The sequence below is a fragment of the Balearica regulorum genome, chromosome 1 (genome assembly GCF_011004875.1).
Source record: "Balearica regulorum gibbericeps isolate bBalReg1 chromosome 1, bBalReg1.pri, whole genome shotgun sequence".
Taxonomy (NCBI): Eukaryota; Metazoa; Chordata; class Aves; order Gruiformes; family Gruidae; genus Balearica; species Balearica regulorum.
In genome coordinates, this window is record NC_046184.1 from 136,631,259 (window position 1) to 136,656,311 (window position 25,053).

Sequence of the window (25,053 nt, forward strand, 5' to 3'; positions counted from 1 at the left end):
CACTGGATAGAGTAAATGCCATGGTAAATGGTACACACATGTTTATCCAGTAATATTTTATGCATCTAAAATTAATTTCAGCCATTTTGAGATAATGCCCAGTAGGACAGGTATTACATCCTCTAATTAGAAAGCTGTTCATTCCAGCAATGAACTATGAACCATTTGAAGAAAAAAAAAAAAACCAAAAACAACAACCAAAAAAATCAAACTAATGCTGCTTTATCTTGTCCTATGAAAGAAACATTTTAAGCATTTAACATGAAAACAGAATTCCTCATTTTGAGAAGCAGCAAGTAACACGAGAAAACAGGATGAACTCTGTCATTGATGGCTAATGAACACAAATGAAAGGGAAACACTTCCACAAGCATACACTTGTCTATTCATTTCAAGGCCACAGAACACTAAGAGGTCGAGATGAGCTTTAGAAAACACAACAGAAAGTAAATTAACATTCTGCCATTAAATAAATACCAAGCACTTTTGTTGAGATGAAGGATGAAGCTTGCACCGACATCTAGAAGAGCGAAGGTTCCTCCCTTACCCTTTACAGGGCAGGCTACCATTAAACAGTCACCACGACAGGCAGCGCACGTAGGCACCACGGACAACTTGAATCCAAGTATGGAAACAGTTTTTTGGGGATGCAGAATCCGCCAGATTTTCACATTGTCATTTCCACTACCTTTTTGGAATATCCCATCTCCGCAAGGCCTGTCACTATACCTCAATGCCTACTAAACGCACCAAAAGAGACAAAGAATAAACTTAATGTTTTGCCTTGAAAGAAAAAGCTTGTTTTCAGTAAGCAAATATGCAATACATTTAGCAGGAAAAATAAAGATACTGGAAATTTTTGAACCAAACATGTCAACTACAGCAAAACAAGCTTGCATTCTACTGTTCATGTTCTAAGACTATTACTTAGAAAGTGGTCTTAAGACATACTAAATATTAGTCACCCAGATGCACTATGTTATCCATCTAGAAAAAGAGTAGAAACCACAGTATTTTTAACTGTGCATCTTGACAGTACTTCCCTTGATATACTATATTTTTAATACAATTTAAAAAAAAAAAAAAAGCCCAAGCAAAAAGAGATCAGGTAGTTCTTAAATCAAGTTTTTCAATGGAATAAATTGTTGTGGGCTGGGTTTTTTTGTTTGGGGTTTGTTTTTTTTTTTAGAGTGATCCTTTAGATGTATCCTTCAAGATTCCCATAACCATGATCTTCTCTATCCCACATTTTCAATGACTGGAATATAAGAGTTGATAGGTAAGCATTACAAAGCATGAAAGGGATGGACAAAGAAGGGGCTGCTGAAGTGTCATATGTGTATAAGGAATGACAAAAGATATAGCAGGAACTGAAAAATTGCTGTAGAGTAACTCCTTAAAGTTTACTCCTGTTTGTGTTAAAAAAAAAGAGAAAGCCACATTGTTCGAAGTTGAATTAAAAATTCAGGCTAATTAATGCACCTATAAAACTTCCATTTCCAGCTTAGACACGAAATGCATTTGAAGAGCAAGCCATTAATAGTCTCCAATTATTTTTTGTGGTTTCAGAAGCAACACAGACACACTACACTAGCTTCTGTAAGATGTTCTTTCCAAGTTCAGAAATTGAGCATTTGAAAATAAACCTTTTATCTCTTTAGACAGCTTCCAGAACCTGGAAAACATGTATATGGAAAGGATATAACCACAAGCTTACTGCTATGAACAAACACATGTTCATTAGCTAAAAAATAAAATTAAAAAAAAAAAAAAACCACTCTCATTTGTCCTGGACAGTTCATCTTCTACAAGAAATGTAAGAAAATTAATCCCTTGGACAACCCTCCCCTCCTGCCTAATAAGGTAAAGATATGAAGAGAAATCTGCTTTTTAAAACAATTCACACTAATAGGAAGCCAGTTTCTTTAGACTGCACGGCACAGGAGCAGGGGTGGAATACCTTGGTACATCAGGATGTGTGTGCTACACGAAAGCTGCATTTAGACTTGGAACCTGCATTTGGTTTTGTGGGTGCCCAGGCAAAGTCAAGTCACTTGAAGGCAGCAGAAGGTGGAGATGGATGGGGAAGCCAGAGGAGCCTGGAAACACCTGGGGAATTTCAGAGGGGCTGAAGCAGCTTCTCCCTGCTCCAATCCATCTTCTCCAAGATACCCAAATTCGCTCCGGTGGGAGGTTCTCACATAGCCTCCCCACTTCTCAGTTCCCAGAGGCAACTGGATGGAGGAGGTCTCCACAGCCCCCCACAGCAGCTCCCACCACTAACTGTGGTGCAATGGAACAGAGCTGACCGGATGACAAAAGCCTCGCTTTCCTTCCTCCACTTCCACCTTGCTGCCCAAGACAACGTGCTCCAATCACTTCTGCCAGGCCAGTTTAGATATCTATACCAGCCGAAAAGAAACATACCAAAACCAGTTTTCTAGTGTTTTTAGTCCCTGCAGTAGCTCACTATGGTGCATGACATACACAAAGGGCTGCAGAGAATAAGGGGGGGGGGGGGAAGCAGAAGAAAGCAGAGATCAGACCCCCACAGTCTTGTGAGGCCTCCTGCCATCAGCAGTTACATCAGGTTGACCATATTTCAGAAGTGCCCTCTCAAAGTGCTTCAGAATGCCAGGACCTACTCCTAATTCTTCCTCATATAAATGAAAAAACCCTACCAAATACTTTCTGCTTTTGGATATTTTTTAAGCCACAATAAAACATAAGTACATTCCTCAATTACTATAGATTTTGTAGTCAAGTTATCTGCATTTGAGCAGGAAAAAGAAGTCACAGGGCTCAGCCATTGTCAGGTGCAGGGGATGAGCTTCACTCTCAGAAAACACACCATCCCAATTACAGCATCTCTTAAGCAGCAGATAACAAGGTGGTCCCTGTCTCTCTGGGTACTTCATGCATTGAGCTAGTTCAAGCTCAGCCACTAGAAACCCTTTGGAAAAAGAAACAGTTCCAAGAAGAAAATCAAGACCTTAAAAAAAAAAGATAGTTTTTTCTGTGGCAATGCAGGAGTGAATTCTTCCTTTTTTTTTTTTTTTTTAAATAGCAGTCACGCAGATTACAGCACATCTAACCAATTAATTCAACCAGCCTTATGAAGAAAAACTCCTACCCAGGCAGCAATGCAAGTTCATCCTCACATAAAGATCTGCTAGTCTTGAACAATTACTTCAATTCACTCACGGCAAATAAGCCCTCGTTCAATACAACATTCATTAACTTACTTTCTCCAATTTCTTCTCTCTTCCTACCTCTGCTGCTCCTCCCCTATTACCTGCTGTAGCCCCTACTCACCCTGCCCTCAAAGCAGAATATTCAAGTACAGATGATTCCCCACATGCAGTTCCTCTGTGCCCCTCTTCATTGTATGCCCTGGCAGAGGAAAGTGCACCCCTCGTAAAGGTGACGGGTGATGTACGATGCGTAACACAAAATAAAAACCTAGGCAGATAGCCAACTTCATAAGAAAAGTGTCTGCCTCTCTCCATGGGGGGGGGGGGGGGGGAAGATATTTTTTTTCAAAGATAACAATTAACATTTTGGTTAACATCATCTGAGGTTTTCAACAAGTAAAAAATAAAAATAAAAAAAAAATCAAGAAAAGCAGATGCCTTTAAATTGCAATTTTCATATGATCCATAACCTAATGCCAATAAAAAACCCCGCATGTGAATTTTGGTCATTTCTACCTGAACACACAAACTACATTTTGACTTGATTAGTCACATCGCACGGTCAAAACAAGTGACACTTGTCTTTTCTGTGCGAAAGTCGCACAACCTGTTATGTATTGCAGTGTTAAACAAACAGCCCACTTCTTCTGAGAGCAGGCAAGGCCTTAAAGGTAGCGCTATAGTAACTTTCCAATTTTTGTAGGATAAAGGCCTAACGTCACAAGCAAAGGAAAAAATTTGAACTTTAGCACCATTTGGGCGGGCTCTTCTGTGCAACTGCAATCTCCACTCTCTTACGGTTCCTGTTATGGATGCTTCAAGAAAATGAGGCTTGTGATAGTCCCATTTAGAGCAAGCCAAAGTTAGTGCCATTGTTCAGGTAAATATGAAGCATCCTGGCTCTATTAATCTTCTTAGATACGGAGTATTTCCAGATTTCTTGTGCAGTTCTCTACTGCTCCATTTCAGTCAAATATAAAGCACAAGTGAAATACAGGCACCTGCAACATGTGCCTCGGTTGTTCTACATGACTGGTGCAAATGTTAGTGCTTCTGGTGGCATTTACTGCCATAAAATAATGGGCATTTCACTCTCTAAACATATGAGTACTGCCAAATCCAGGGTACTATAATCACAAATTCAAGATTAAGAACAAACAGTGAAACTGCAAAATCTATAAGCAAGGTAAGCAAAACCTCATGGGCTACATAATGCTGGAAAAGTATTTTATATAAATGAGTAAGCACTTACAGGAGAAAGGCTGACAGTTCATCTGAACCACAAAAACTAAATCATGCAAAAACATCTGGAAAATCTTTATCCTAAACAAGGTGCAATCAGTACTTCAAATTTTCAGAAATACCAATTTTTACATTTTCTTCCTATTAGGACCATGCTGTCAGTCATGCAGTGGTCTACTGTAACGGAAAGCAAGGTTATTTTCAACAATTATGTCTTCACTCCCCCACTCCCCAAAACCAAACAAAAAAGTATACATACGGAATTAAGTTCTGAAGAACAGAAGTGACACTTTCTTGGCCTTTTTGACTGTTAATGTAAATCACTAACTAGTTTTCATCAATCCACACATACCTACTTTTTGTATCTATAGATATCTTTCTTAAAAAAAGGTCACAATGCATTCCTTTGCAAGTCTCTTTCCCTTAAAGTTTCAAAATTTTCAAGCAGAATCCAAAAATAAACTTTATGGAGAATGAGAAGATCAGAAAACGATCCATTCCCAACACTTGACTTTAGCATACAAATATTCCTTTGTCTTCATCACCTTCTTTTTATTCTCTGTATAAATCTCCTATTTACCAATAGTTCTCAAAATCTTGCAAGCTATCCACCTGTTCTACTGAACCTTACCTCCCCACACTCCCCAACTAAAACTGATACCTGACAATTCCCCTCTACTAATGTTATAATAATTAAAATGAAAAAGCTTGTATTCAGTACCCATTGACAATGTTTTTATAAAAACAGAATTCTTTGAAAAAGAAATGCAAGTGTTTCGTCTAAAGCTATTAAAACTGTTGTGAAAATACCCAAGTCAATCAGCAATTGTTTTTCTTAACATCAAAAGAAGTTATTTTTGTCCAAGCAATAAATCTCACGAGGGACTTGGCTTAAAAGCTGCTAACCAGCTTTTTATCACATCCTTCTCCTATTTTAAGTCACCAGTGAAAATTATTTAATAGGATGCAGCGTTGCATTACACACCAGAACACTCATTCTTCAGTGCGTTCTTACTTATTCAAAACATTTTTTCTTTAAGTTCTTCTTTGTGGGTTATTAAAACTAATGAAAATACATTTGTGGGTTTATAGCCCATAATCAACCCATTACAGGGAGTTGCTATAGACTGTGCACTACAGGAATGCTGGTAGAGACTTCTACAACACCACGTCCTAATTTAGGTCAGATAGGCTTTTGAGTCCTGCAGTACTTCACATTTCTAGTTCCAACGTACTTTCATACATTTAGTTTTTAAGCAGTGTTGATTTCACTAGGATATGAACACGCAATTAATTACTAAAATTTATACTAATGGCACTGTTATTTGCTTCATTTCCAGTCAATAGAATAATTATCAGAAACAGTCTCACAGATTGTTTTAGAAGTCTTCAAACATACCTTCAATAAATGTACAACCTTTTGAGTTCATAAATTTCTTCAAGGTACTTCAGAAAACTTTATCACAATTACTTGTGATTATAAAAAGCAGCTTTCAGTACAATTTGGTATTATCAGAAGTCCCTTCCTATTCAAGGCATATCCCTGCAATATTTAAACACTGATACCTTATCTGCACCAAACCTTTCCATCGTGTGGTAGATCCAAAGAGGTTACGTGCAAACAGACATGAAAACAAGTAATTCATGTACCTGGATGGTCTCGTCTGGTTTAATAGAGCTACTTCTGCATGACACAGTATGCAGGACTGGAAACCAAATGACTTTTCCCTTCTTCACATTTGATTTTTTTGCATTATTTAGTTACAGATCCTTCCCAGATGATGGTTCATTTTATAGACGATGGTAGCTCCTACATGACTTTACTCAATTCTTCATCACATCAGTCAGATACTAAGTCGTGATACACTGACACAACTACTTGAAAATGCTGTCAAGAGCAGTAAAATACCCCTTCTGTGCCACATTACCAGCAGAGCTGAGAGCATGTATTATCCACTCATTATTTCAGGTCACGGTTTGTATTTTCTATAAACAGCTTGGTTCACTTCCACAATGACCTAGAATGTTGTAAAATATGGAACCATAACATTATTTTGTATTACTGTTATGGTTAAGGAATTTTTTTTTCAAGTTAACTGAAATTTCCCACGTTAATCTGTCAGACTGAAAAGATAAGCAGGCTTCTTAAAAAAAACCCAACCAAACAAAACACAAACCCAAAAAACTAAACAAAAAAACTATAAAATACCTCAGGCTCTTCCTGGTACCAGCAAATACAAAGGAAATAAAAACCCCAACCTTTTCTATGTATCTTCTCAAACCATATGAGAATAAACAGATTGACTTAAAGGCGCACACACAAGAATATTGGTGCAAGTTGCGATTATAAAAGAAACTATCCCAAGATTCTTGATTAAACCATGTCACTAAGGATTTGACATCACAAATTGAAGCTCTCAAAAAAACCAAACCCAACCCCAAAAGCAAATGGAAGACCAGTCTTCCTAGAAACAAAAATATTATACTCAATCTGCACATGCTTTGATTGTATTTAAATCAGAGCACCCATTCTCAAAGTTCTCATTCCATCTTCCTGAGTAATTAGTAGAAGAGGGGGAAATAAAAGCATTACTTGTGGAGTTTGTTTTCCATTTTTTTGCTCTCAAAAATTGTCAGAGACCAGGTTACTTCTGGTTACATCTTTTAAACACTGTATCACTAGGCAAACAGTATTTAGAGAACATACATATTTAGCAGAGTTGCATCATCAGTCACTGGCCGCTTGACAAGTTTACAGCAGTACATAATATAAGGAGAGGTTTTAATAAATCTCTAAACTGCTGAAGCCCTCACGACATACAACATTACTAACATCACAGACATTAAAGCACATGTCTATTACGTGTATCAGCTAAGAAAACAGACAAATAATCAAATATAAGGTAAAGCTCTTATATTAATGTGAATAGACAAATATTTCACTAAATGTAATGCAGTCCTCTCAAGAGAAAAGGTGAAATGAATTCATGATTATTTGAATTATCATCCAGTATAATAAAATCCTTTCTAGAATTAAATTACCTCCTTTGAGCATAAAAAAGATAATCATAGGCTTTCTTACTGACACAGTCTTTTGTAAATACTGAAAATAACTTACAAGCTATGATATTGTCATTTCAAAGAGTACTCATAAAAATTGTTCAAAAATCATATGTTAAATAGCATCAGTAACTTAAGTATGCTTTAATTGTCTCTCCATTAAGGTGGCTTTTTAAACATCACAGCAAAATAAAAACATGACAAGGAAAACCAGAGATATAAAGAAAAATGTTATTCTAACAAACTAAAGAAAAGCTAGATAAGCGTCCCAAAATCTGCTCAAATTCCTTAAAAAAAAAAAAAATAGAAATCAAACAACAGACCAACTAATCTCAGAATCTTAAATCTGGAAAGCCTATATACATCTTCTTGGACAAATAAAAATAACTAAACCATGAAGCCAAGCAACCTTGTTCCCTGTAAAAACCAGAGCCTAGCATTCAGAGTCTACAAACACAGTTTCTGATTTGTTAAATTGTAAGACAGATCTAGGAGAGGACCTCTCACACCACTTTGGCAGGACATCTAAAGACAGTATCTGGAGAGAACAGCACTGAGCACAGGGCTACAAAGGCTGAAAACTGAGACAACAAATGTAAGACTCTGAGATTTGGAGTCTGTTTAGACTTGCTTCACTTTTAAAAGCCCAAATGTTGGTGCAGGTTCCAAGTCAATCTACCTGATTGCAGATGACCAGCTATGGAAAGACAAGCACAAAAGATGAGAATGTGAGATTTATCCACCCCAGTGAAAGAAGACTTTGTAAGAGGTTCCTCCTCAGTGAGAAACCCAGACTCAGGTTCAGCACAATCACAGGAAAAAAGCCATATCTGTGTGCTCTCTGAAAAGAGGAGCTTACAGGGTTATAAACTGGTTTTTTGTTGTTTTAAAGCTGATTCCAAGGGATACAGCAGAGATATGGCTATTCACATCCAATTTTTAATGGAATAAATTTAAATTCAACAATAATGGGTGGCAATGCAAAACTTGAGCAGAAAAGTAAAGATCCAGGTATGGTCAATTTACCTACCACAAATTAGCATGTTAAGGACAGGTCCAAGTCTTGCTGGTATCCTCCTGTTTGTTATACAGGGTTAACTCTCCATTAATTATACTTTTAAGGGCCACAATGAGGTAGTGCAGATGTCTACTTTCTTACCCCATGCTGCAGCCCTATTTTTGGGAGGCTTCCTTTCTGGTGACAAATGTCTTGCGTGAGCTCAGAACTTCTCCCGTAAAGATAACGGTGTGACAGAGACGTCCAACCCACCCTTGCCAGTGTTGACACAGCTTACAGACTGATGGCTACTTGTAGAAAGTCATGTTATTTTCTATCGAGTGTTATTTGGCAGAGCAACAAACAGTAGCAGGGGCACAGGAGCTACGTGTCCCAACTCTGGAGGGTCAGTACCCCACTCAGTCACATTCAGGTGGTATCCAGACATCTTTCCTCATGAAAGTTTTATATCCTGCTGTGAAAGCTCTGAAACACAACTGACTTCTACAGACATCACAAAAACGGTCATTCCCAATAAACAGATTTTCTAATTCTATTTTTACCTTCTATGAATACAGGCTTAAACTCTTGCTAACCTCCGTTCACTATTCTGTCCTATTGTTTCATAGTTCGTCTGTCCAGTGCTGACTAGAAACTTGACACTGTGCCCTTTACTCAGATTTACCTCGATTTGAAAATGCTCCATTCCATATTCAGCACAGCAGCACCATCATTCCTCCACTCCCAATACCTACGCTCAAGAATCACCGCTCCGTACTTGTGCTCGTTCTACTCCTTCCCGAAGCAGCTGCTAAAAGCAATTAAGAGAGAATACCAGGCAAGACAGACTTCTGATCCAACCTAATCCGGCAATTTTTATGTGCACCTTATCTAACCTACTAACCCTCCCTCCCAAATTACAGACACTACCACATCATACATGCTTATGCAGCCCACACTACAGAAATATTCACCTGCCTTCTACAGCTCCACATCGGAGTACTGATCCGTTAAACAAGGCTTGTCAATCATTCTCTACACTTGGAAATTCATTACAAGAAAAGAGGTTTATTTTTTTTTTCCTCCAGAGAATGCCACAAGATTTATACCAAAGCAATTATTCCAGACCATTACAAGATTGGTGAATTTCCAAAAAGAGGGGGGGGGGAAGAGGCTATGTCAGTGAAAGTGCGATCAGTATTTCTACACAATATTTTTGTTTTCAGTGTTAGATGGGTATCTCCAATCTTTAGAAATCAACAGAAACTTCACCATGAAGCATCTCTGTTTGATGGATAGTACACATGACAGACCTACAATGGCAAGGAAAGAAAGAGATTACCAGATATCACATCCGTCATAAGACCAGCATGGCATTCTTTTCCATTTCTGTGCACACCCCTTTTCCAAATTATGCCCAGATTCCCCACACACCCAGCAACTGTGGACAACAGTTGAAGCAGCTGCGGAAGTCTCTAAAAGACCCTACAGACAGAGGTGCCACACAAAAAAAACCTGAACAGATAATTAAAACATAATGGTGTTTAATGTATGGTATGTAAAATTTTATATCCAATAGCCACCTTCTAAGAGTTTATACCCCATCTTAAGCTTATGCTAGATAAAAGATCTTATACATTAATTGATCAAAGCAAAATTTAAATTCTCACCACATCTATTAAAATTATCACAGGACTTTAAGAAGTATCCCTTCCCATATCCATGCATAACAGATCTTATACGTGCCACTGCCTGCAGAATCAAGGCTGCAGACTACAACTGTAATAGCTGACTCGCAACCTAAAATGAGATCTGAATGTACAATAAAATGAAATTTAAAAAAAGATTTGAAAGTCCTAAAAAAGTTCAGTACCAGCCAAGTTCAAAACAACTTTCTGTAGGTAATCTGCCTGCAAGATCACACTCTCAGTTAAATACTTTTTTACCACCTCATTGCTTTCTTTCAGAAAAGCCTGACTTCTAACAGCAAAGAACGAACCAGCATTTTCAGGCAAACTAGTTTTTCAATTCAAACACACAGAGGGATTAAAAATGGGGTTTGCACTGGAACCTGTCTGCTCTGTGAAGCTCTCATAAAATTGGAACAGATACCTAGCTGTTACCTAGGAAACAACAAGTAAAGTCCTGTGTAAACTATTAGGTCATTTAACAACCAGAAAATTAGAAATGAAAATAGTAGCTCAGTGTAGAAATGATTTACTGCAATCTACGAGATGAACTTGGTTCCTAAGTACTTCCCATCCTTGAATCAAGCAAAGCCGCATACAAGCTTTGAAACTTGGCATTTCATTTCAGAAGGAACTTTCAGGTTCTTCTGGAGAAATGCTATGATCTGCCTTTACTTAAACACAAATCTCAGCAGTGGCAACAGCTGTGTCTTCAAGTATGCAGAAAGCTACAGATTTTGTACACTACAAAGACCAAACCCTACAATATATATAAAACTGTCCATGTACCTGACTTAAAAACATTTCCAAGCAGCATATGATTTCTCCCCCTTTGATTCTAGCTCAAGTGTGACAAATGTGAGACGTGAAGATCTGGGAGCTTTGCTAACAAATAGAAGAGGTCAAGCAATTCAGTTACCTGGAAATAAATATTATACCACGTGACCTGCTCCTTATCTATGCGAGCATGTTTTCCCTCTCCTCAAAGTTTCCACTGTAGCTACTGCTGCTGCAGTTTTAGCCATATCAGCTGGGAACACGACCCGAGGAAAGCCGAGCGGGCTGCTACTGTTGTAGCCGTCACATCGTGTAAAATTGCTGTGAGCAGGATGAGACAATGATGTGCTTGAATGATAGCAGCTGTTCTGCACTGGCATCGCCACAAGCAGAGCTGTAATCACAGCCAGGTGCAACAGTGGGAATTTTGGGGGATAAAGGCGACGCCTGCACCTGTGGCACTCCAGAACTTCCAGCCATGCAATATTTGTTTTTAAGGACCATCGGTCATTTTGACAAGCTCCCTACCTGAGCGCCACTGGAGCAAGCTACCTTTTGTATTTCCTTAACAAGGCCTTTCTCCCTTTTGTACAACATCCAATTTCAGCCTCATACGCGTTTCATGAACAGAAAGGGATACAGTAACTATGGTGTAGGAACCACTGAATCATAAGAATTCGAAACACTCCTAGTTACTGTGATCAAAGCTAAATCCTTTAGGAAGATTATCCGCACCAGAACCCTGAAAAAAAATCCTGCGACTCGAGTACTTTTTAGTGCATCTTTGAGATAAAGCGCGATTTCCCCCGTTACAGAGAAGGGCTACCTCCAGTTACATTTAACTACGACGAGAACATTTTAACAGGGGCCGTTGTGCTTCTTGATCCATCCGTGCAGCTTCGGGCCTGGCAACTAGCTGCGAACGCAACAGTCTACAGATAGAGACCACAACTCCCAGGCCGTTAAAAGGAAGATTTATTCAGAAAGCAAAGGAAAAAAGAAAAATGATCCCAATCAAGCACCCATTCAAACAAGGAGAAGTACACGCCTTACAAGCAAGGGATAAGAGACGCCAAATCCACTTGTGCCCCAGCGCCCGTGGTGTGAAACGGCAGAGGGGCAGCGCTCGGAATCTGGCGATGATTTCACCACTTCTCTAAAAATATCCCTCCTGGGGGAGCCGCCGCGTCCGAAGCGGCGCGTACCGCGGGAGCCGAGGGGAGCGGAGGGGCAGGCCGAGCCCCTTCCCCGGCGGTGCGGCCAGGCCAGGCGGTGCCCCGTTCTCTCCGAAGTTCGCCCCCTCTCCCCGGCAGGTGACCGCTACCCCGCACCGCGCCCGCGGAGGCGGCGCGACCACCCCCGCCCCGGTCCCAGCTCCCGTCGCCGCTTTTGCATTGTCGGAACAGTTCTGGTCGCCCCTTCACGGCAGCCTATCGAGGCGGGCACCGCTCTCGCCCAAGCGCGGCCGTAACCGCGGCGAGGAGCGCCCGCCGCGGGACGCGTTCGTTGTCCCTTAGGCAGGGAGAGGGCGACGACCCATCCCGCGCAGAGGCACCGGCGCGGCACCGGCAGGTGCCAGGGGCAGCGAGCGCCCAGCGCCCCACCCCGACCCCCACCCCTTCGCCCCGCTGCGAGGGAAGTTGAGCGCAGCGGCGCTCCCCACGCCGGGCAGCCCCCCTCGCCGGGCAGGGGCAGCGCCTGCAGCCGCGGGACGCCCGCGGGTCACAGAGCGGCAGCAGCAGCAAACACTTACCCGGAGAGCTTCCCAATCTTCACAAAGCTAAACACATCCATCCATGCAGCCGGCTAGCTCTGCCCGTCGCACTCACTCACTCCAGCAGCAGCGGTAGCGGCGGCGACAGCAGCTCCATGTCGGGAGAAGGTTGCGTCCAGCGGCAGCAACAGCCCTCGCAAAGGCAGGAGCCGGCGGAGGCAGAGGCTGCTACCCCCCTCCGGCAGGGAGCTGGGCGTGCAGCATCTCGCAGGAGCAACGTTCATCTGCGCGCAGCCCTCCCCCTCCGCTCCCCCCCGCCCCGCTCGCTGCCTGCCTTGCCCCCTCCCTGGGGTAACTCAAGGCACGGGGAGGGCGCTGGGGGCTGCCTGGCGGGAGGGCTGCCCTCAGCCCGGGCTCCGGCCGCGCCCCGCACCGGGAAGCTGAGGGGGAGGTGGCAGGCAGCGCTCCGCTGCCTGTTTGCAGTATCCCCAGAGGAGGGAGGAAGGCGGGCGGGAGGGGGGGTGGGGTGAGGAAGGTGGAGGGTGAGAAGAGGGAGTTTCTCCTCTCGCTGGCAATGTCTCCCCCTCCTGTGAGGGAGCGGAGGGCGCAGGCAGTGGCGGCCCGGGCGAGCGCCGCCCGCTGGCTCCAGCCCGAGGCGCCGATGCGGCCGCTGGGAGCGGGCCGGGCCTTGGGGCCTGGTTGCCCGCCGCCGCGGGGCTCCCTGCAAGGCCTCCCGGAGCCCCGTGGCGGCGGGGCCGGAGGGCAAGGGGTCGGGGCTTGAAGGGGTGCCTTCTCTCGGCACGCCTGCGCTTCCCCCGGGGCAGGGGGAGGCACGCCTGAGGGAGAGGGGAAGGGCAGCCCTGATCGGCGAGCAGCACCCTGGACCTGGCAAGGAGATCATAGGTCGGAGTCCTCCTCCAAAACCAGAAACTGAGGAAAGCATAGAGTCCTCTTCCCCCCCCCAGCGATCTCCCCTCAGCGATCATAATGCTCCATGCTCCCTTCCAGGGTGGGGAAGGGCCTTTTGGCCTTCAGCCCTCGCACTGGCTGCTCAGCAATGGTGGACCACTGACAGGCAGCAGGGTTCAAATCCGCCACCTGGCTGTGGTTGCCATCCTGTGACCTCTCTACCGATGGCATAAAAGAGACTTGGAGGAATGGAGTCCTCCTGAGTGTGACAGATAATTAAAATCAAGCATTCTTCGTACCACGTTTTGTGGAAAACTGTTCTGTCCTAATGACCTGACACAAGAAGAATAGAGACACACAACCTTACACTTCTGCCCTGCATCAGGCTTCAAAAGAGACACTGAAGTTTAGCTGTCCGTAAGCTTCCAGTGAGTGAGCAGGACAGCAAGGCAGATGAAATTCAAATTCATTTTCACGTCAGCCCTGCACTGCAATACAATAATTTTCAGCATGGGAATGGTTTTACTCCACCTCAGTGTTTTCATTTTTTTGTTCACTGAATAGATTGATAACGCTCTTTACTTCCTGCCTTTACAGAGATTTTGGTCTCTTCTGCAGGCTTGCACCTGCACTCTCCCACCAACCAAGAACTTCAGAAATGACAGTAAAGCCCAACGTGTAGACTCCGGCAGCCAGATGAAAACAATGCACTTTTTTTTAATATTAAAACTTGTATTGATAAGAGAACAAAGAGAACAGGCAGTACGAACACTCGTGAATTTGGTTTCAAACTGTAAAACAATAACAACAAAGAATGATTGATCATCTATTTGCACTGGGAAAACATTGAAACAGCAGCTTAAAAACACCTGCTGGCCTACCATGGGTGTAAATGGTTTGAGCATATTCTGAAATGCCATATGAAGTATTTTATGCTAGTGCATCAAAATATTTATGTGGTTCTTACACGTAACTGTATTTATTTATTGTTATACCAGATTTTTTAAAACTGCAGAACCTGTCCCTGTCATTCACACTGCTGTATTGATTGGTAAAAGTTACAAAGATAACACAGTTTCAGCTGGTTAGAAACTGATTTATTTATAAAACTGTCATTATTTATTTATAGACTGAGGAGATAGGCCAAGATCCTACGGAGCTAACTGAAGCTGATGAAATTATATACCATATATAAAATTAAGCACATATGTTCTGTATCAAACAAAGCTCCTGTCTTGAGCACTTCATGCTCTGAGGCTTGTCACATAAAGGTGTCTTAAAACGTAGTGATGAGAGCCAGAGAAGTGAAGAAGTTCTAAGGGGTTGCTAGAATTTCTGTGATTTCAAGGTCTTTTGGTGGAAAGGCAAATGTGATCCTAGGATATATTGACTGAGATATTTCCAGTAGAGATATAAGGAAAAGCAGAAAGCATAAGATCTGATCAGAAATGCCGTACTCAGCTTATTCAAAAAGTACATTTGAGAAAAATGAGAGCAGGTGCAGGAGGATGCTAAAAGATTGTTAAAGGTAATGAAGAGTCCATCTTATGAGAGGAGACTGAAAGCTTTGCCTAGCAAAACAAAGACTAAGAGGTAAAAAAAATAGTTGTTTATAAATACAGAAGTATGGTAAACACAGGGCGTGTACCCAAAATGATAGGGCTTTACGGAAAGTCATTAAAATTTGAAACAAAGCTGAAATTATCTTCTCTTTCTTTGGCATTCCAAACAGCTAGATGAAGTACTGCTGGTTTTATAGATACTTTTATATTTTTGTTTTCCTAGGCAGAAGCTATTGTCACAGTACAAATTTTCCAAAATGGCTGTGGAGATACAGTTGGAATAGCCGACATCCTGGACATCCATTAACACAGGATTAATCACAGGACTTTTACTCCCTAATGCGCAGACATGAACAGCAGACCTGGACAAGTGTGCTTCTTCTGACTGTGCTGAATACCAGTAACTGTTTGGAGCTCTGCTGTGTGAGAATCACACACGGGGGAGGAGACTGGGGTATGAGAGTGAGTACTTCAGTTCATGGTTCTTTGGGTTCTGGTGTCACAGCAACTGGATATAAAACTACATCAGAGCCATAGGAAAAGATTAAAATTTGCCTACTCAAAGAAGCAAGGTGGTGGGCGTTGCTTTAGTTCAAGAGTAAATGTTGATATATGTAGTGTGGACTGGCTTTGGAGCCACCAACTGTACATTGAAATCATGTTTTGGTATTATATCTACATTTGCAGGAACATCAGTTAGACAATGTCATGACTGAAGTCTTGCATGTACATTTATACCTTTTAGTTACTACAGTGGGAGTCTTCTCACCAACTACCAAAAGTTAGAGATCCAACCTCAGCAAGTCATGACCTGCCTCTGTAGTGGACAGGCACCTATCACTCCGAACCATCTCCTTCTAGAAAATGTGACATAAATTGCCTTTTGCACATGCTTTATTTTCTCTGTCAGCTCCACTGAGAGGAAGCCTAGATGCCTCCCTTTGACTAGAGGACCCTTCCAGATGTCTAAAGTTAGGTGAAATAAAACCCATTTGAAGGTGACAAAGGTACATGTAAAAGCTGAATGAGAACAGACAGCCAAAGGCAGCAGAACAACATGTATTTAGTATCTCAGTAACAAACAATAATTGAACATGAAGTTCCTAATCTTAAAGCAGGAATCTGACATCAATTCCTGCCTGAATTCTTAGCTGGCTTGTTTTAGAATAGCATAGTAAATACTGCTTTTTGAGGATGCTTTGTTACTGTGTACTATTGGCTCTATATTACTTTTGCCCAAAGTAATCCAATTAGGACACTTAATACTAATGTTTTGTGCAATTCTAGATATCCTAGTATAGACTGTGAGCTGGTAAAAGTAAAAGCCTTAATTTCCTATAGTATGGCAGATTTCATGTGCATTTCTAGAGAAGGGAGTCTTTGTCTCATTTTATAACGCTCCTTTTTCTAAAGGAAGTGACGGGCATATGTAACACGCATGGGAATGTTATGCCATCTTAACTTCAAAACCATTTAAGTCATTGTAAAGGCTTGATTTTTGAATACCCTAACTGTTTTGGTCCTAGGGAAGCTGCTATGAAGATGCAATGTAAATATCTTTATGAATAACATGAATAAACATTTATTTTTGTGTTCCTGTGTTTTAGGGGTTTTCATTTTTACTTCTGAGGCACTGAATACTCACCAGAAGAATATGCTTTGGGCTTTCCTGTATACCGCAGAGCACCAACTTTTCGCTCTGCAGCTGGACCAATATATGTTTTATTACTTACAAGATAAGTAGAATTTGATCCTAGACAATTTAAATGAAGACAGTTAGAATACTAAACCAAAGACATAATATGAAACCTCTGGAAATGGCTGAGGTCTAGTTTTCATTTTAATACTTCTAGAGGTCTCACAAGTTTTCCTGTCACATAAATTAAAAATCTATCTCTATAGGGGTTTGGGTTTTTTAAGTCTAGTCAAGGGGTTTTTTTTTTAATGATTTGGAATCTTAAAAAGGTTGTTAAAAGTTCTATATCTCACCTTCAAGATGGTTTTAAATTCGTCAAGTTGGAATGATTTTTTACTCTCTAAGAACAGCTGAAGGTTCTACAACTTTTCTGCAGTGCTTGATGATATTACTCGTGTAAATGGCAGCAATGTTTAGAGGAATGTGATAATAAAATCCATTGAGTAATAAGGTGTTAATACACAGCTGGTGATGCGAAGTTTCAAAGGAAGGAATTTTGTCATTGTGATCTGGTAGTTACTGAATGTTATTTCTAAAGATAGCTGCTTATGACTATGTCATGTAGTAACTTCTGTAGTACTCTGGGCTACTTATATTTTAGACTGTTACATTCTGTTTTCAGCCTTGAAGCTTCAAAACACGCATATTTTAGAACCCATTTCTTTATCCTGGTGCTTACTATCCGTATACAAGTCCGTATAAAACCATTGTAACTGTTACAGATTTTCTCTGCATCCACATTTACAACATTATCAAGAAATCCCTCTGCTTACCTTGAATCTATACACCCAGTTTCTACACATCATTTTTGGCACCTTTATCAAATAGAGTTTTATCAGGCATATTTTTTTATTGACCCATGCAGACTGTTAAGCACTAAATGTTTTCAATTTTGCTGTATAATTTAGTGCGGTAGACATGACGTCACACAGAAATGCAAAATTAAATCATAGATGGGTGAAAATTTAAATAGCAGATAAGATTTTCTTTCTTGCCAGTTAAGAAACAAATAAATCTAGAAGCCTAAAGGATACTGAATTGCATGGAACAAAATAAGCAAGGATATTACAACTGGTGCAACAATTCTGCTGAAGCCAGACATACATGGTCAAATCTATACAAGCAGGTTGGTTAAAAAGACAGTTAATGAAAACTACTGGTTGCTCTTATGAACTGAAAAGTCTTACAGCATATTGAACTAGCTATTAAAAAAGCTGTTTTCATGTCTTGCAATACGCAGGTGAGATCAAGGCAAGGAACGGGACCTTAGGCAACATAAAGATAGTAAAATTTTCTGCTTCAATGAATAAGACAATACTAACATATTAGTTATCTTAAAATAAACTGATCTTTATTAAAAAAGGATTCATTTTTCTGTAATGGATAGGTATGAAATATTCAAAGCAGAATATGGAAGGAGCAGAATTATCTACAGTGTGTCTTTTACTGACAAAAGACCTGACTCAAGAAAATCTTTTAGACATGCTTGTAAGATCAGCCCTATTCCTGGCATCACTCAGTCTAAAATATAAGTTGAAACAACTGTAAAGTTAAGCATGTGTTTAAATGTTGTTTGAATAAATATGATTTCACAAATCATAAGAAAATATATGGAGATGAATCAGAAAAAAAGAAATGTGAAATGTTAATGTGCAAGTAAGTGTGTGAAAAATGTATTTACAATAAAGGGAAAATTGAGGGAAAAGTAAAACCTCATCCACCCTTTCTCAAGGCAAATCTGAATTCTGCCATCAGTTTTTTTCATACTTTAACCAAAATAGTCCACAGACTGAAATATTTGTGGCAACTTCAGAGAAAATGATCAAGGTATGTGTTTTAAAATGAATAAAATATTAAAAAACAGGACTACCACTGAAGTTTTCCCAGTATTATCTACTATGTTATTCCGTTGTGTTTAGAATGATCAAATATGTGGTGAATTGTAAAAATCAGAGGCATATTCTATTTAGTATTAAGAAGTCATTGAAACAAACCAAGGACAAGATAGTTATATTAGGAACATATTGGGATGGGGAGCCTTTATTTTTGTTTATAGTCTGAAGTTTAAAATCTTCAGAAGTATTTTTTTTATTATTATTATTTGCCAATACCAGAATATAATTTCACTTATGGCTTATAACTTTGCCAGCTTGTCTGTCTGTGAACACAAAGTATTTGTTTGGTTTTCCCTGTCAGAATAGGACATTGCCATGAAACTCAAGAAACATTGCAAACTTTTGTTCTGTGTGGATTTTCCTGGGAAATATTTGCAACCATGTGAGCTGAGGGAAGGAAAATTTTCCTAAGAGCAAAATAGCTTACACTCAGAGGAGGGAAAAAAAAAAAAAAAAAAAAAAAGCAAATTTTCACAATGAATAGAAACTTCACAGACGCAGTGTTTGTATCTGGGTGCCAAAACCTAGTTTTCTCAGTCCATATTTAGGCACTTGCAGATAGGTGGCCTACTTGTCAGTAATACTAAACATTGACAAATGAAAAAGAAATTGGTAGTTACTTCTAAAAACCGAGCAGCTTATACAAAATTGCCTGAGTGTCTGAAAAGCCAAACTTCAGCCTGTAGTTTTGAAATTTTCAGCCTGTATTTTTAAAGATCATACACACCATATTTTATCCACTAAAATGTGTTCCTTTGATCTTAATTGCAGGTTTAATAAATCCAGACCCATGAATTATATCCAAGGTCTCAAGCAGTGGGTAATTACTCTTCGCTTCAGCAAGTTACAGCACACTGCAGCTGCTGTTCCTGTCCATAGCACCGACAGAACCGCCACTCCGTGGGTCACGGTCTGTCCTCGGTGTAACTGTGTATATTCAAGGTGTGTACAGGCAAGTAGATCATGTGGCTTGCATTAAGAATGCTGTTTCTTCCAGGTAGAAGACTGCAAATCTGTCTGCAGAATAAAATACAGTAAGGTGGTTACTTGTTCAGCATACCAAGTAACATGAGAGGGAGTGTTGCGTGCTCAAGGCACTTCTGTATATTCAGGTGACCACTGGTGAGAATCATTGGGGATTTTGATCTTGTTCAGGCTATGTAGTGCTTCTAGAACAGAAACGAAGTCCTAATGTGGCTTAGCAATAAATACTGGAGAATTATCATGGGAATCTGGCATATGGAAAGACCAGTGGGAGCTACAAAGCTGAAACGGCCCATAACATGCCATAAAGTTCACAGAATTTTCTTAGGAAAGTGTGTGCAATTTTTAGAAATGCACTGCAGTCGATAAGAGGTATTCTGTAAGTGCAGTGCAATTAGGAAACTATTTATTTACCACATTGTGCAAGCCTAATGCTTTCGGTTAGGAGGAAGTAGAAAACCAGCATTCTAATACTCATCAGCAAGTGCCCTATGACACGGCTGAGTAATCTGCACATGAAGGCACTTATGCTATGTTTTCTGCTAACTGAAATCTGCTTACCCAGATCATTAAGAAACATTGACAAGAGCGTTTCACACCTGCACTCGCTTCTTTGGCTACCAGTTCCAGTCTGGGTGAAATTTAAGGACCTGTATTGTCTCCGTGCTCATTATCTGAGACCTGATCTACCCTTACCTCTTTGCAGTACTCTGCATCCTGAAGTTGAAAGCAAGGAGGTCAGCTGCAGAGCGTTCCCCGGGGAAGGCCATTTCAGCCTAGATTGTGCACCTTGGTCACACAAGTGGACGTTTGCACCTTCTGGAGTCAAAAGTGGAGTCAAAGAGCCAATGCACAGCATAAGAATCATCAGTCTGTGCAGATCAGCTTACAGGGTAGAGACATTTTAGAGCACAATGCAAGATCACTTTCTTTGTGCTCCCTAGTAGAAACAGTCTTTAGAATTCACTGACATTTAATCATCTGCCTCATATCACTCCTTTTCAGAGTAGCTATTTTGGTGCTATGTGGGGGTTGTCACAGAAATGGTTGCCTAATTCTGATCTAAATTTTGTGGTGTGCACCCAGTTCTTCTACTAATAAGCATTTTACATCCGAATGCAATAATAAAAGGAATTAAAAGTGACTCTGTTTCATGAAAGAGCAGTGACATACATTCCTAGCTCCTGCAGAAAGAAACCTAGCATGATTTCCACAAAGCCCATGGAAAAATGGTTGTACATCAATACACAAGTTCCCACTGCCTGCCCTATCTCTTTAGTTTCAGTAGTTACAAGTGAATGGGCTTTCAGTAGGGTCCAAGAAATCAGGAGTTATTCCATGCAGACAACAGGCATCGGTATTCTCAAATCACTGCTGGCCTCATAAAATGGCTGAGCTTCAGAACTATTTTGGAGCTTAGCAGCCAGAAAAGTATCAGTGAAACTGCCAAGAAGCTTGCTGCTTCATGCAGCAAGGAACACAGATCTAAATGAGACTTCTCTTTTTTTCTTGCAGAGGAGCAGTAAGGAAGAGGGTGGGGAAAGGAGCTGCTCACTTTATTTTCCCTGAAATACACTCTGGCTGCAGATTTGAATCAATCCAATGAGTGCTTTATGAGTGGTTTTAAGTTGATATAAATGTCCTATTAAAGGCTTCTTGTGTTTCTCTGCTGAGATTAGTACAACTATATGTTTACAATATGCCAATAGTGGGATTTTTTTCTGGACAATTCTTTCAAAGTTAGGTTAGTGTATGTCTGCATTTTGTTACTTTACATGAGCAAACACTTAGGTTTTACTGGTCCGTGAGGTATTTGCTGATAGGATTAAAAGATAAAATCGCAAAAAACCCCCCAAAAACCTCCAGATTACTTTTGAAAAGCTAAACCCCACTTTTGCTGCAAGGTTTAACTGGTAATCAGTCTGATGGAGCAAGCCCTATGTTTCTCAAAATTGGGTAATATATCCTACTAGGACTATGTTCTTTGCTTCTTGTGGCAGAGTATAGAAAAGCAAATTATAAACATAGCTGTAAAAGTCTGGATCTTAGTGTGTATTATTTGATGTCTTTATGACACAGTAGAGTAACTTGCTGGTTTTAGGGATCGTCTAGTTCAAACTTTTTGAATGTGCAATCCCATTTTGTTTATCTGTTTTTTATATAATGTTCAAAGATCTAAATAGTGGCTACATTTTACAGATCTAATATTGTACAATTTGTATATGCATTTCTAATAATTACCATATTTCTTTTTATTTTAAATTTTGTTTGTTTGGGCTTTTTTCTTTTTAAATTAACTTTTTTTCTAATATATACAACCAACCTCAACTCCTTTTATCGTCTACAGAGGGGCTAATACTAACAGAGTTTGCATAATGACTCTTGGGTTTTTTCAGTTGAAGACACTGAATGCGAATAATCTGTTGCTGTGACAATTAATTAAGAATATTAGTCAGGGAATATAGACAACAAGCATGTAGGAGAAAGTAGATCTCCAAAAGACTTTTAACATTCAACAACAACTTTTTAAATATGTAATATGTTGGCCAATACCAGAATATGATTTCACTTGTGGCTTATAACTTTGCCAGCTTGTCTGTCTGTGAACACAAAGTATTTGTTCCTGTTTGGTTTTCCTTGTCAGAATAGGACATTGCCATGAAACTCAAGAAACGTTGCAAACTTTTGTTCTGTGTGGATTTTCCTGGGAGATATCTGCAACCATTGTATGAAAAGTGCTTTTGGCAGCTTGGTCAACCCATCTTTGTGCTTATCTGGAAAGTCTTTCTTTCAAAATATGGGCCAAAATTCTACTCATACTAAGCCAGGAATTAGCCATGCATTCATGACAGGATCCCAATTTGGTCAAATCACTGAGGTGGAAGTGCCAAGGCCTACTATGAATTCCCCAAAGAAAACTAAAACTTAAAAACTTAGCTTTTTAAAAGAGAGACAAAAGAAGGTATAAAGAGAAATGAAATTTTCTACAGAGTTCTTCCAAGTCCAGTCTGTTTTGAAGGCTAGTCCATGATTGCAGCTTCCTGAATGGCAGCAAATTCTGCTTTATCTGCTCTAGTCCTCGAGAAATTCTCCCCTTCACCTCTAAAGCCTTCTGGGCTGCTCTCCCATCCTCACTGTAGCCTTTCAAACCAGGCCTGCTGCTGAAACTGTCTTATTCACTCCATCCTGCAATCTCTTGAGCCTTCTCTTTTTGAAGGTCTCTTGGTAGCCCTAAGGGAAGGAGCAGTCTCCCTCTCACCCAAGAGGTCCCTCTTCCTAAAAAGAGCACAACACATGCTTCAGAGCAATAAATCAGATAGATACCCATGAAATTCCAAGCTAAGTCTGCCCCAGCCTTTGAGTACCAAGTGTTACAGTTTAAGACCGCCTAAAGAAGCACATCTATGAGAGATGTACAACATCTGGTTTAACATGCCTCAGGATTAAATTGGTTTAGTATAGTTTGAAAAGATGTCAAAAGATTTGGGTTTTTTTAAACATAGAAAATCAAAAATCTATCTTTAGCTATATCAGACTATCCACTCGAATAATTATTCTGGTTATCCATCAGGCCAACTCAGTAATGCTGGCCATCCTCCTGGGCCCATTTCTCTTATGTCTCTGCTGGATGAATGGCCAAATGGTCAAAAAGCCATTGCAGTATGAAGATGAATTAGACTCACACAGTAGGGATCACAACTACCCACATCAACTTCCTGCTTAAGATGTTTGCCACCTATTTGTGAGGAACAAACTCTACTTACCTGAAAGTCACCTTACAACTGTAGTTCTCTCCAGGTCCCTATGAAGCTGGTGGAGATTGACTACAAGCATTTCCTGAGGGCAGTTCTGTCCATCTAAGGTCTGACTGGTTGTTTGGGTTGGGTTGTTGGTTGGGGGTTTTTTTTGGAGGACGGGGATAGGGGTGAGTCTTCATCTCTCCAACACTGGTTGTGGTCCTAAGTTGCTTGCCTCAGGTAGCATCTATGCTGAGGTAAGCTTGCACCATTCATCAGTTTGACAATCAGTCAGCTGAAGAGTAAAAGGAGAGGAACAGAGGACTATGGTCTTGTAAGCTGTGTTAAGAGAAGTACCTGTTAAGCCAAATACAGGCCCTTCCACGGTCGAATCTCCACTCAGCTGTTGGTTCACACCACCATATGTAATTTTGCCTTCATTCCTCAGTACGGTTTGAGACAGTCTATCCTGCCAAAAGAGATTCCCAATCTCTTGCCACTTGCTCAATATTGCACTCTTATCTGGCTTCCCACTTGCTGTTACACCTTTCTATCCATTTGGGTCCAGTCCTCTGTGGATTGATAAATTTTTCTTCACCTTTTCATTCTTTCTTTTTAGCATTAAAATAATTGCAACTCTGTTTGCAAAGGAGAAATGGTGTACAGTAGTAAGACTGCAGTCATTTGAAGTCTAGACATATCTGGGCAAACTGGAGTGATTTGCCACTGAATTCAAATCAAAGCATCTTGCCTTATTTAAATGGAGATATAGTTTTAAACTGAAAGCTAAAGATGGATGAAAGATGAAATTGCTCCTAAGGAGCTCTGGCAAGTTTATGAAGGTTATTACTTACATTGTAACTTACATTGTAATTGGAGCACGGAAGGAGTATGTGGTCAAAGGACTGCAGAGATTGCTAAGATCTCTGACCTGAAGAGTTTATGATCCAATGGTCTGATTCAGGCAAAATATCCAGCAAAATCAAATAGCAAATGTGTGTGAAGGAAAACCTACAATAAGGGAAGCCTAGGCACAAACTCAGATCCTTTGTGCTGATACACTGCAGCATGCAGATCTTATCAGTACAAACATTCAGAAATGATGGATTGGAGCCCAAAGCATCATGAGACTGACTTTAAAACAAGATTTTAAAAAGTGGTACATTGTAATTTGTTTCCCTTCTGGTCTCTAAGCTTTTGGAGGCCTCTCAGTTAATGCTTTCAAGGTTTCATCTGAAAACCTCAGGGCTCGAAACTTGCATTTAGTGGTATCAGAGATTTCAGGCAATCACACTTATCAAGAAATTAAGGTCGTAAGGAAAAAACCCACAAAATATTGTGAGATTAAAAATAAACAAGTGAGCTGGCAACCTTGGATACAGTAATATGGGAAACTTTATATTTTAACCAGCTTTACAAATATATGATAATTCTCAGAACGCTTTCAGGGTAAAGAAGTACCATTCCTATTCCCTTTCAGTACTTAGGAAACACAGTGGGTTAGTTTTCTGATATCTGACAACCAATCTTCTAAATGAATACACACAAAGTGTAAAGAAGTAAATAACATATTGCCTAAATCTCCATTATGAACTCAA

The 25,053-nt window shown here is 40.4% G+C and overlaps 1 protein-coding gene across 3 annotated transcripts in view; it reads right to left on the minus strand.

Moving 5' to 3' along the window:
* Window positions 1-25,053, minus strand: part of FRMPD4 (FERM and PDZ domain containing 4) — a 420,939-nt gene that overhangs the window by 299,186 nt on the left and 96,700 nt on the right. Inside the window, exon 1 of one of the 3 annotated variants that reach the window (XM_075776369.1) lies at window positions 12,712-13,170. The exons of 1 other annotated variant lie outside the window; for it this stretch is intronic. In XM_075776369.1, coding sequence (XP_075632484.1) covers window positions 12,712-12,752 — 41 coding nt within the window. In that variant the 5' untranslated portion in view covers window positions 12,753-13,170. Of the gene's footprint in view, window positions 1-12,711; window positions 13,171-25,053 lie in introns of those variants that run through there. One more of the 3 variants, XM_075776377.1, reaches the window with a different exon arrangement.